Source organism: Ostrinia nubilalis, chromosome Z (assembly GCF_963855985.1).
Source record: "Ostrinia nubilalis chromosome Z, ilOstNubi1.1, whole genome shotgun sequence".
Taxonomy (NCBI): Eukaryota; Metazoa; Arthropoda; class Insecta; order Lepidoptera; family Crambidae; genus Ostrinia; species Ostrinia nubilalis.
The window spans coordinates 5848310-5861168 of NC_087119.1; the positions used below are offsets into that span (position 1 = coordinate 5848310).

The 12859-nt window shown below is 36.1% G+C and overlaps 1 protein-coding gene and 1 long non-coding RNA gene across 2 annotated transcripts in view; one reads left to right on the forward strand and one right to left on the reverse strand.

Moving 5' to 3' along the window:
- LOC135087157 (alpha-mannosidase 2) overlaps positions 1 to 12859 on the forward strand; it is a 146468-nt gene that overhangs the window by 105628 nt on the left and 27981 nt on the right. Inside the window, exon 3 of the mRNA XM_063981993.1 lies at positions 7613 to 7695. Coding sequence (XP_063838063.1) covers positions 7613 to 7695 — 83 coding nt within the window. The remainder of the gene's footprint in view (positions 1 to 7612; positions 7696 to 12859) is intronic.
- Positions 249 to 3042, reverse strand: LOC135086700 (uncharacterized). The gene is made up of 4 exons (XR_010260572.1): positions 2811 to 3042; positions 2049 to 2263; positions 1644 to 1871; positions 249 to 757 (listed from the first exon to the last, which is right to left on the reverse strand). It is a non-coding gene; the product is annotated as an uncharacterized LOC135086700 (long non-coding RNA).

A 12859-nucleotide genomic window follows, 5' to 3' on the forward strand; every position in this document is an offset into this window, starting at 1 on the left:
ATAGATATGTAGGAGAGACGTCTTAATTACACTTTAAATCGTAGATCGATAAAGAACCCCTTTGTCAAACCGTATGAATAGCAGCAAATAGAACTTTGCGTATTGGAAAAATAGGAATGCCTACGGAAAAGCCAAACATTTTTTAAAAAGAAGTTAATATATTTTACTTACATTTAAATCCAAAAATATCTTTATTCCGACCCAAGGGTAAGTAGGCAGTTATGTAGGTATAAATGAAAATACGTATGTAGGTACTTATTATTTATTAATGGTCATGTTCTACATTTTCTATTAAATATGGGCCCAATACATCAATGATGTCGCCATCACAACAAAGTACCATAAATGGTTTAACGAGATTCCGATATTTGTATAGGGAATAAGTTTTTTTTTTGGTATGCATAATTGCTACTTTTTTGCACATAAATGTATGTATGTACCATCCATGATGACAATAGCCTTTCTTTGTGGTAAATCGTTTCCTGGCTTCCCGAAAAGAGACTGGAACATAAAGGTTTCTTTGGGCTACTTCCTCTCTACTAATATGTTGTAACCCTAAATGTGCTGGTACGAAATGTTCCTCCATCATACTGCGTGCTTTCATTACATATTTTGTAAGAGTACTCCTTGAAATGCCAAGTAATGTAGCTATTCTGTCATCTGAATCACCGGTCCTCAGCTTCATTAAATAAGCACCAACTGTAGTAATTCGTGCTCTCTGATAGTATCTATGGCAAAGAAGATCTGAAGGACGAATCTGAAAATAAAATAAAACATCAGATTCACAGTTCAACAATAAGAAGAGCAATATTTATATAGGATTAACGACTTTTGTGTGTAACGGAATAGTAAGATGAGTGATGAAAGATAATTTATGATTTGAACGCTGAATGATGAGGAATGATTGGTCTATGGAGGAAACGAAAGGGATGAATGAGGAACGAGGATTGAGAGTGAGAATAGTGGTAGTTTAAAAGAGTAGTCTGTTGTTATGCAGGAAGTATAAATAAAACTTTACTGAGTTTATTTGGCTCAGGGAATTTTTAACTGGCTTTATAATAGTAAAAATTATGTTTAATATTATGTAAGTAATAAATAATATTGCAATATTTTAATAATATAAGTCTATTTGTATTATACAGGGTGGAAACGATAAGTGATCTATAACACTTTTAATATTGTGTGGCTGGCATACATTTAGTATGGAGGCTGAAAACATTGAATTTTCGGATAGATCCAGTTAATTCTATAACTATTTACTGATACCGTTAGAAAGAGCTCGTGAAGCACTTTCAGGATGAGTAACCAGTTTTTCGATATCTTGTGTAGTTTAGAAATAATCGAGTGAGATCACTTATCGTTTCCACCCTGTATAACCTGTATGGATGAGAGTAGTGGCAGATTGAAAGCAATGGAAGGAGTTGAAGGATGGGAAGGCTGATTCGGAAAAAACCTTTTTTATTATTATAATAAACCGGCATAATTATTTTTATGTATTATAAAACTGCCACTCGAGAACTTTCCTGCCCCAACGGCCATCGTCTCTACGAGCTATGCTATGCTAACCTTGGGGGAGGCCTTTGTCCAGCAGTGGACGTCATTTGGCTGAAACGAACGAATTATAAAACTGGCAGGGCTCTTACCTCTCTGGGTTGAATCCAATTTCGAACAATGTTTAATATATCTTGATTATTCTCTGTATCCAAACAATGACTTCAAGTTCGCAATAATGAACAACCACATCCAACACAAACTTGTTGGTGACCTACCGGGGCACCGGTTGGCATATCTGGAGAGTCTTGTGAAGTAGGTGTGGTATCTCTTTGCAATAATGAGTGACAAGCCCCACAGATGTAGTCATTTGCAGTAACCTGTTTAAAAATAATAATAATTAGAAATAAGTTTAAAAAAAATATCAGTTTTTTAATGTCCCGCACTTAAATTATTTTATTTTAGTATTAATTTACAGAAACCAATAACTTTACAAGAATTAGACTGATTGTATAGCCAATAACATTTTATTAAATAAGGACTTTAGCGTGCATTACCTCTAATGGAGTTAGTCGTTCCACAATTATGTTCCTGATGTTAATATGATGTTGAGTGTTAGTTCTCAGGGACATGAGCTGATGTGAACGTGTTCTAGGCTCTAGTGTTCTACTGCAAAGCACACATTTTCTGCTAAGATTTGAAGTAGATGCATTTGTGTTGTATCTTGGGCTTGGGTCCAACATGTTGTGCATATAAGATCATGAGCTGTAACCTGTAAAAATAAATAGATTCATTGCATGCCATGCCACACATACTCCTGTGCGTTGAATAAATTGAGCCGCAAACCATAAAAAAAATGATAATTCAATATTATGTGCTGTTAGTAGAATTTTGGGTCAGAGGGTAGGGTTAAACAGCTTTAGTAAATAAGCATTGTTGTTATAATAATTAATTATGACGTGTTACAAACTTAGTTACAAAAAATAATAATCTAGTAGTCTTAGTTCCAAAAAACAAAACAAAACAAGCTTTCATTGAGAGCAGGGAGATAGTGTCAAAGTAAATAATTCCTTAGATTTACACCAAAACCAGCTGGATTGTCAACATAATTGTTGTTTCGCTCATGCCTCCATTGCGCTGTACCATCGACTAGTTTCTTACAATCGAATCGGGCCTGGCTGTCCACACTGTCCAGGGTTGAACCACAGATAATAGCGCAACATTCATTTCAAGACAACCCGCCATGAGAATGGCAATTCAGAAGTTTGGCAAGGCTAGTACTTATTCATAAGATTGCAGAGCAAAATGTAGGTACTTACCGATCGAGGTGCTGCCCATTGTTGTGTATAATTAAGTTGCTCATTTTCTAACACCATAGAACCACCAGCCGAGCCTTGGCCGAGCCACACAAAAACAGTAAATCCCAGGCTGAGTATGTCGTTATTGCAATCAATCAGAGTCCGTTTGAATAGCCAAGTTTGTAGTTAATAAAGTTCCGAAAATAAAAGCTAAAACACAAACGAATCACAAAGAAGGATCAAGCAAGACAGCAACACAGCAAGAGTGAGTGAGAGAGAAAAGGTGATGCGAGTGAATGACAATTTGACTAACAAATAGGGATGTCCATTTAGAATAGACATAATCGATTAAATTGATCGTTTTTGAAAAATTTTATTTTTAAACATTGTGTTGCTATAAATATTTATTTTATTTATTTTATAGGACAACCAACAAGACATACACTGGAAGACAATCAATATTTACAACGTATTTAACTTAATCTAAGTGCTGCCTTAATTATAGGTTGCCACGGCATGCAATAGTGGACTTATACATAAACAGTGTCTACACTTAAAAAAAAGAGTAAATATGTAAATGTAGGTAAATAAATGTGATTAAATATACATAAAATGCAATAATCCACTGAAGCGCTGCGGGCGCGGCGGATCTGCGCCCGTCTAAAGGTCTAATGATTAGACTCTAGTCTAATCGATCATACCATTATTTACTTAAATCGAATTAAAAAAGCGCATCTCTGTCTCTGCTCTGTCAATATGTCGGTGACTTTGATTTCGTTTAAATACTTTTAAAATATTTTTTCGAACTGCAACTTGTCCGATAGGTTTGGACACTTGCAAGTAAATAAATAAAATATACATAAAATTATGGTACATACTAAGTCTTTGAAAATCTTAGGGCGATTTTTATCAATGTCCTTTGTCTGCTCGATTGCATTGATGGTAAGGAGCAATGGTATTATCTATAATATCATTGGTAAGGAGGGACTGTTCTAAATACATTTTATGATAGTTGAGATGGTTGAGAATATTTCCGGGTCGATCGCTTCCACCTTCGGCCTAGATAGTACCTACCTACCTACTTATACGCCAAACTATCTTATGATTGTTATGCATTGTTAAGTAGGTTTATAATACCTAATTATGATTGTTATGCATTGTAAGTAGGGTTATAAATAATTATAATTTACATAAGCAGCAGGTCGGTTATTTTTATTTAGGCAAATGTAATATTTTAAAAGACAATACGTACGATCAGATATTAAGATCAAATATAAAGATTTCTGCTGTGAAAAAAAATATAAAACAGCTAACTTCTATATCAAGTTCCAACGTCGCTATACGTACCTACCTACTTAATGCTACTGGATTATACGTTCATAGCTCAGAAGTTTAGTCCTTTTTCAGCAGTGTTTAGTAAGAATATTATTACAAATGGGCTTTTAGGGATTTTGTTCACATGGAATAAACGACAAAGTTCTTAGTTACTTATCCAATAGGTAGTAGTAACATATATGTAGAAAACAGGAACTTAGATGCCAACGAAAGAAAATAGGCTATCAAATGTTGTTTTGGGGACTTACCTTTATAAAAATATCACATTTAAAAATTCATACCATTTGTTGTTATTTAAAAAACAATGTCAATTTTGACGATTAACTGAAAGTCTATTATCTATGAATATAGTAGCGATATATGGTATCCAGCGGCATTGGCAGTGCAAAATTTTGACAATGACTGTAGTTATCATACTTCGAGTTTGTCCATGGAGACGGCAAAAGTCCTTTAGTTGGCCATAAAGTAAACTTAACGGAAAATGTTACTTAATTGATACCGAGGCGCAACCTGGAAGCATTGCTAAGTGTGCTCCTCGTTACTGGTTCATCGTTCGTCATCGTCATTGTTCGTAAAAACCGGGTCGCGGCAGGCAAATAATAAAATTAGTCTTATGTCTTCTCCCTTATTAACTTCGATGGATAAATAGCTAAACCTCCTTGCGCGTAACTGACGTTTGTTGGAAAACCGATTTTTTCAGGCCATCGGATTTTAATTTCAAAAGTCATTGACCAATCCCAGTTCATATAATAACTATTATGACGTTTTCTATTGGCCAAAAGATTTAACTCTCTAAAAATCCGCGTGCAACCATATCCTGCTTAAATATTGTGCACTTTATTCAGCACAGATTAAACAAGCTAAATGACAAATAGAATAGATTGAAATGACAGATTGCACTTGAATTACCCTACTGTAGTCTCAACTCACAATAACAATGAAGTCTTTCTGCGGAAAATGAATAACGCCACGCTAAGCCGTAGATTATGGCTAGATGGAAATGTGTAAATTAAAACAGGAGCTTATGAAAGGCAGCCTAACTAGTTTCGCAGAATATTTAAGCCTTTAGTGTTGTCATTGCTTGTATGCCTTTATTTTGGTCTATGTTAATAAAGTGTACGCCACTCGAAATTCAGTTTAAGTTGAGCATCATAAAAATTATATTCGTACAGTCGCTTTGTGTAGCTTTGAATTTCAGGGTATCTTTAAAAAAGGCCTTCAATGGGAATCATTTAGTGAGGGAGTCCAAATCATTGGACGAATATACACATTATATAACTAACTTCCATAAAACATAGTATTTAAATTAGTTTAGTTCCTGAAGAAATCTAGCTTGACTTCTTTACAGGGCACAGTCCTATAAAATAAGAGGTTAATTGCTCTTGAAATAATGCTATCGAGTATAAAATATTGCTACGTACTATTGTAAATCATTCTTAACAAGCTTTAATTGCATTACGAATCGCAGGTAGTTTGTATTGAAATAAAGCATATTTAATTATATCTTAATGTGGTGACGCAACATTATTATATTTCATTTTACTTATTACCTATTTTAAACAAGGACGATGGAAATCGCGTGGGATATTTAATTACAATGTTTTTCCCAGTAATCCTTTTTCATTCGTAATAAGTTTAATACAGAGAATTAATTAAAACATTTCGGCGTATTTTGCTCAAAAACAAAAACAATATTTACGGGCTCTGAAGAGACGTATTTTTTCAATTCTAGTGAGTACCTAGTACTAAAAGTAAGGTCTTGACTGCTACACAAATCTTAGTCAGCCACTTTTGAAAACAAATTCGAATGCAGCTTTTATAAGTTTCTCTTTTTTGTCTCCGGGACTATCATTTACTATTCATAAAAAATATTCGAGGATTAAAACGTTCTGTTTCACAGTGCTAAATAAATAAAATTGTGCTACAACACTGCTGGCGTTCCTGGAAAATTGCCCATTGGTTTTTGGGGTTTTATCGGCAATATTTTGTGTCAAGCGTATGTAAAATACTACGAAAATCGCATCTGAGTAATTGTATCTCGCGGCAGTTTCGATGATCAGAATTTGTACCTGAGTAATTGTATTTCCCGACAATTTAGATAATCTGCCTAACCTAAACCGGCAACCCGCATGGCGCTGCAGGCTGCAACCGTCAATAGCGCCCATCGGGTGCGTGTGGCCAGGGCCGAACTACCCGAGCGATTTGTTTATATTTACATGAACATTGAACTTTTAATCACTCTACTGATGCGAACATTCTTAGATATTTGAATAAAGCAGAACCAAAAAAAAAGCTAGGGGCAAAGAAAAACTTTGGTAAAGTATTTTTAATTTTCCTAAACCTACACAATATTACAATCTTTTTTTGTTGCTTTTTCTGGAGTTTATCATTATTATCATCCCACTGAGCGTCCTCTATAATCTTCATTTTTTGTTCTTTCTCCTGCTTAGCATCTTGCATTACCAACGCGAGACTCCGCCCTTTATTTCCAAAAACGTGTTTGGAAAAATATTTTAAATTCTTACTTCTTCTTTGTTAACGACACTGTTTACCTGAGGTCTCCTTTTTAGTCGCCTGCTCATACTAACGTTTGGAGGCCCCTCAAAAGGGAACATTAGGCCTCCTAATCCCACTGACGTGGAGAGTGTAGACCTAATCTTCAATTTTCCTGTAGTAAATTAGAGTGTAGTAAAAACCTTGGGAGAGGCCTTTGTCCAGCAGTGGACGTCGTTTGGTTGAAACGAACGAACGAAATTAGAGAGAGTCGTATGTGACTAATGCCCGTTTTCACCATCAATCCCTAATTTTTAAGTGACCCTTTTGAAAACAATATTCCTGTTATGTGTTACCATAGTGAAAACGGGCATAATAAATGACCTAATGATGATGGCCCCTTCGGCCACTAACAGCCCCCCACGGCTGGGCCCCAGTCCGCGGTGCGGCCCTGTGGTATCATAACAAAGTGTTTGCGGCGTGCGCCCGCTGCGAGGTAATAGCTCATCACTACGACGTTAATTTTATTATGAAGGGAGCGTGATTGATCTGCATTGATTCATGACACGAATAATAACATTAGGATCACAATTGACCACAAGATTAGCGAGTTCACTGGAGAGTGTTGTTGCTATGTACACGTGTTAACAATATAGCATAGTACAAGTATTTGATACACTGACGTTGTACTTAATTTTTATTCCATTCATATTTCATGGGATATTTAATAGCAAAAGTAATGCAAAAGTGTTTTTATTTTATATTGTTAAATGTTAATATTTGTTCGGTTCCAGATATTTCAATGAATCGATAAAATAAATTTCTTAGCCATGCTGATAAAAAACTAACCTGCTAATAAGCCTAATTCCATGTATCCACTTTATTTACCTTACAATATTTTTATTAATAATATCATTTTACTGACCGACCAATAAGATTTTACGCTTGCGTTGATGTTTGATTGCCTTATTACAACATTTTTTTCTTTATTTCAGGACCCGCTCTATCGAACGACGAAGATGAACTAGACCTCAAGGGACCGCCCCCATTCTTCCACGAACCCTTGCATCAGGAAATGGTAATTCATCTCGACACACATTAAAACTAATCGCATAGTTGCTAAGGCCCGGTTGCACCATCTTACTTTAACTTTTACAAACGTTCAAAATCTATCAAACTCCATACAAAAAGCACCGGTTACCGTTAAAGTTACGGTCAAAGTTAGGTGGTGCAACTCAGCCTGCTAAATAATTAAATTCTTGCATAAGCGAACTTAAACTACAAAATTATTTGTGCTCTTGCGGACTATTTTGCAAAATAATCTCTATTATTGTTTCAATATATCGTTGCGTGTCAGAAAAGCTCGCGTCGATTTGCCTCAACCCGTATCTTTTGAGTCAATGACATTTCAAATGTACTTCGTAAACCAATTAAAATCTTCGCAGCGAGATACGGAAATCCGAGCATAGCAAAAACATGGCAATGTTTGAGGCCAAAGTTTTATCGATGTATCGCTCGGTCGGCTCGGCCGATAGAGTATTCGTTGACATGATAGGCTTCAAGTGAATGTATCGACTTGAAATATGCCTTTTTTATTTAGGAAAATGACCTATTCATACCTACCACCGGGGGACGGCAGGCCTTAGCAGGTACAGATTTTACCCTGGGATCTGGTATCTTTAACTCCGCAAGATACTAAAAGTATTAATAAATGTATTTCTATTCTAAATAATAAATTACTCCCATCGATATCGCTTAAATAATCATTTATCTGGTGTTGATGCTATATCGATATCAAAATAACTTTGCATCCCTAAGTGGAACACATTAAAAAACAGTAAAGCTCTCGTCTTCAGACAAAAAAGCGCTACTTTCTATAATGCTTAGAGCTCATATTTTGAGTCTATCGGCAATAAATCGAGTGATTGTTTAGGGTTTTTTATTACGTGATCGGCTCAATTAAATGGCTGATATTTTTTGACAATAGGCAGGTTCTGAAATATATTGCTCGCTTTGTGGTGATATTAAGCATTCATGATCTTCGCTCTACCTCTTCATGATTAAAATTGCCAGCGGCATTCGGGCGCTGCTGTGGGCTCACCACTGCATAAAGGCTGAGTAAATATAAGCAAAATATGATATGGCTTTGACTGTGCGAATTTATCCAAAAATATTAACTGTAAATCAAATTTTCACGCGTTTTAAATTCGATAAAATAATGAAGTTTTGATTAAAGAGTGTTTAATTTTGAATCCATAAAGATAAACTTCACTGTACCTACTTTTTGATTTTGAGTAGACGGGCAGTCGACGGCACATCTAAACATAATTTTGTCTTATAACCTTGGTGATAGTTGCTATTTCGCTTTAGAAATGTATTAGATTAGGCTGATATGCATTTGACTGTTCGTCGTACCGACTAATGTATGACTCTACTGCTGTAAGGCTAGGTATGTCTACTGTCACCGCATTATCAGCGACGCATGCCTCGGGCGAACCGCATTCGCTCTCCACAGAACTATCTCTACATATAATCATCCAAAACTCCACATTTGAGCACTATAAGTATTGCATTGTGTTTAGAATCTAGTAATTCTCAGATAACCATATTAGGGTCCGGCGGAGACGAGGCGAGAGGAGACGAGACGAGTTAGGGGGCGTCCATTAATTACGTGAGACAATTTGGGCTATTTTTCAAACCCCTCTCCCCCCTTGGTGAGATTTCATGAGATTTTGCTCAACCCCCTCCCTCTAATCTCACGTGAGATTTTTCAAAATGCGTAATTGCAACGGAAATGAGTTAATATATGCTTCGTTTAGTTAGTGCATTAGATTTATACATATTGTATAATCCTTTTTTAACGTAGTAACCTTTCGTAACGTATCATAATCGTTGTAGAATGTTAAACTTGTTAAATTTTTAATTTTACACTGTTTATTGCTAAAAAAATATTACGTGATATTTGTCGAGACCCCCCCCCCCCTCTCCCCCACGTGAGATTTAGTGAGGTTTTTCTTGACCCCCCCTCCCCCCACACGTCTCACGTAATTAATGGACGCCCCCTTACAGGCAACCATTAAACTTTCAGTATTTATACGTATCGTCTCTGACTCTCTGCTCAGCTGCAGGAAAATAGGTTGAGCAGAGCAGAGTAGAGAAGATATTATGTGCGCCGATTCCGTACGAAATAGGTACGTCGTACTGAGTGGGATGGAGCTCAGTGGGAACAATAAGACCTCTGAGAAAGCGAAAAACTCTCGCACATATCGCTTTAGTCAATAAAAATCTGCCCGCTATTTCGTCTCGCCTCCGACTTTCTGGAAAACGACCTTCAGTCGTGTGAGATGAGCCGACCACTAAACTTATACGTTCGTGGGTAATCAATCATACGCGAGTAGGTAAGTCGCAAATTCTCGACTAAATTAAAAAAGAAATTTCTTTTTATCAGTATCGTTAAAGCTCGGACGAGTGATCTCTTCAACAATGAAATTGTAGCGCTTTATTCGCTCGCAATAGCGATCACACATGGAGGGTGTAGACGATATTAGAAATTCATATCGATAGCTACTACATTCTTATTTACTCAGGAGTTAAGTGACTTGAGCGTACCAAGTTTGGTAGAAAATATATATTAGTAAAATATTTCGGTATGTTTTACAATGGTGATATTTCACACAATGTGTATCTTTGTTTACTTTTCAAATCAAAATACTCTTTGGTCATAAACACAACATCCGTTTTCTGGCACTGTACGAGTAGGTGGTATCCGAGTACGGCTTTTTAGGGTTCCTTACCTCAAAAGGAAAAAACGGAACCCTTATAGGATCACTTTGTTGTCCGTCTGTCTGTCTGTCAAGACCCTTTATCTCAAGAACGCGTGGATGTATCAAGCTGAAATTCACATGAAATACTCAGGTCTATTGTCCCTTTAAGCTGTGAAAATATCAAACTTCTAAGCCAAGCCAATCAAAAGATACAGCCGATTATGTCGATATTTTCAACAAATTTTCGACACTCGCAAAGGAATCAAAACCTACGGATACTTCCCGTAAACTCAGAATCTTGAAATTTGGCATGAAGCATTGTCATATAATGCAAATATAGGAAAAATTGCGAAAATCTCATTTTTTTAGTTATATAATATAATAAAAATATTTTAATAAAATGAAACTTAATACCTTATTTCTCACGAACGAATAAAGGTATGAAACTGAAATTTATACCAAATACCTAGGTCTATTGTCCCTTTAAGCAGTGAAAAAATCAAACTTCTAAGTTAACGCGATCAAAAGATACAGCAGTTTATACCGACACCTTTGACGAATTTCCGTCACACGCTAGGGAATCAAAACCTACAAGGTACTTCCCGTGAACTCAGAATCTTGAAATTCGGCACGAAGCAAAAAATTGCCAAAATGATAAATTTTAAGTTACATAAAATATTAAAATATTATTTTTGCTTACATGACATAAAATATTTTTTTAATAATTATAAACTTACTACCTACCCTTTTTCACATGAACGCGTAGAGATATTAAAGTGGAAATTCATATCAAATACTTCTTAAATCTAATTGCCTCGAAACTGTAAAAAATTCTAAATCAGCGCAAAAATTCAAAACGCTGAGGTAGGTCTAGGTACCTACCTATAATCATACCGCATATTTTGAAATTCGCCACTACTCGCAACGGAATCAAAACTTAAAGACTACTACGATATCTAGTAAGTAATTTGATTTAATACGTCATAAATTTTAAACCGCTACGTTTGTACGGCGGAACCCTTGGTGTGCGAGTCCGACTCGCACTTGGCCGGTTTTTTTTTATCAAGCCAGCGTTTTAAAGAAAAATATGCAAATTCATCGTATCAACGTCTGCAAAAATGCTGACAAGTCGTCGACTGCTCAAGACGCCATATTGTGGCTTTAGCCGTCTAGTCGGTACATCTTGTGCTTAGTTGCTAGCTGAGCGTTTGATTAATTTTGCAAACTATTTCATATGTATGTTGAGTTGAGGCACACAGAAGAGCATCTCAACAATAAGGATGAGAATTCCACTAGGGCTTTATGTAATACTATACTGAATTCGATCAAAGGCTACATTAAGGCTGAGTTGCACCACCAAACTTTGACCGTAACTTTAACGATAACCGGTGATTTTTGTATGTAGTTTGTCAGATTTTTGACGTTTGTTACAGTCAAAGTAAGATGGTGCAACCCAGCCTTAGTTTTCCCGAGTCGATTAGAGTCGAGCTATTTCGTAACAACTTCATACCTTTTGTCTTATTTCAATCAAAAACAGTCTATGTCGTGTATCGCAGCGTCAGAGCATTATTGTTCATACGTCGAAGCCGTTCGCCTCGCATGGAGCGCCCGCATCTCCGAACGACTTTCCTTTCAAGAAGTTATGACCCTGCTTCTCTAAATGTACTGTTCATTGTTTCACTCCCGGCTTCTAAGCTCGCCGATTAAAATTAGCACGTCCTCGCAACAACAATTAACACGGTATTATGTTACTTAATGTGTACGAGCCTCAACGTATTAATTAGATAGCAAAATTAATGTGGCAGTTTTTGATATTTTCACCGCAGAGCTTAGAATCGATTAAAACAGCATAAGCGACATTTTTGATATAATTACGTGAGTTTTTGGTATGCATTCATGCGTACCTCTACCTACGCGGCTTAGCGTTCAAACTTCAAAGCAGTGCGCGAAGCGAATTTCCACGTGCAGTCACAAATCGACTTAACATAATGTCTAAAAGTGCGCACGGACATCAACTTAACACTTTACGTCTTGCACGAATACCATGAGTCATGAAATGTTAACATTGGTATGAAATTAAATAAATACATTTTATGAGTGATATTGATACCTATCGTGCTCTACATTGCTAGAGTTGTACTGTAATAGACGTCGATAAATGGAGGCAATACAATTTATAGTTGAAACTTATGAGCATATAATTGCTGCTGTTCTTATAGCAATATTATGTCATTTACTACACTAAATACATGACTCGTATTACCAGGTTAATTCATGTAAAAGAGTTTAAACGCAGCCTAATAATGCTCATATTGTTATTGTTTTCTCATACCCTGCTAAACTAAGCGAAGTACATTAGCTAGCAAGTAACTAATTTCACCTGAATCTGTCAATATGTAGTTACTAAAATAACTTGAAAAATTCGTACTGCCTTATCGTGGGTTCGATTTCTGCTTTAAGCAGTTCGATTTTTTCAAG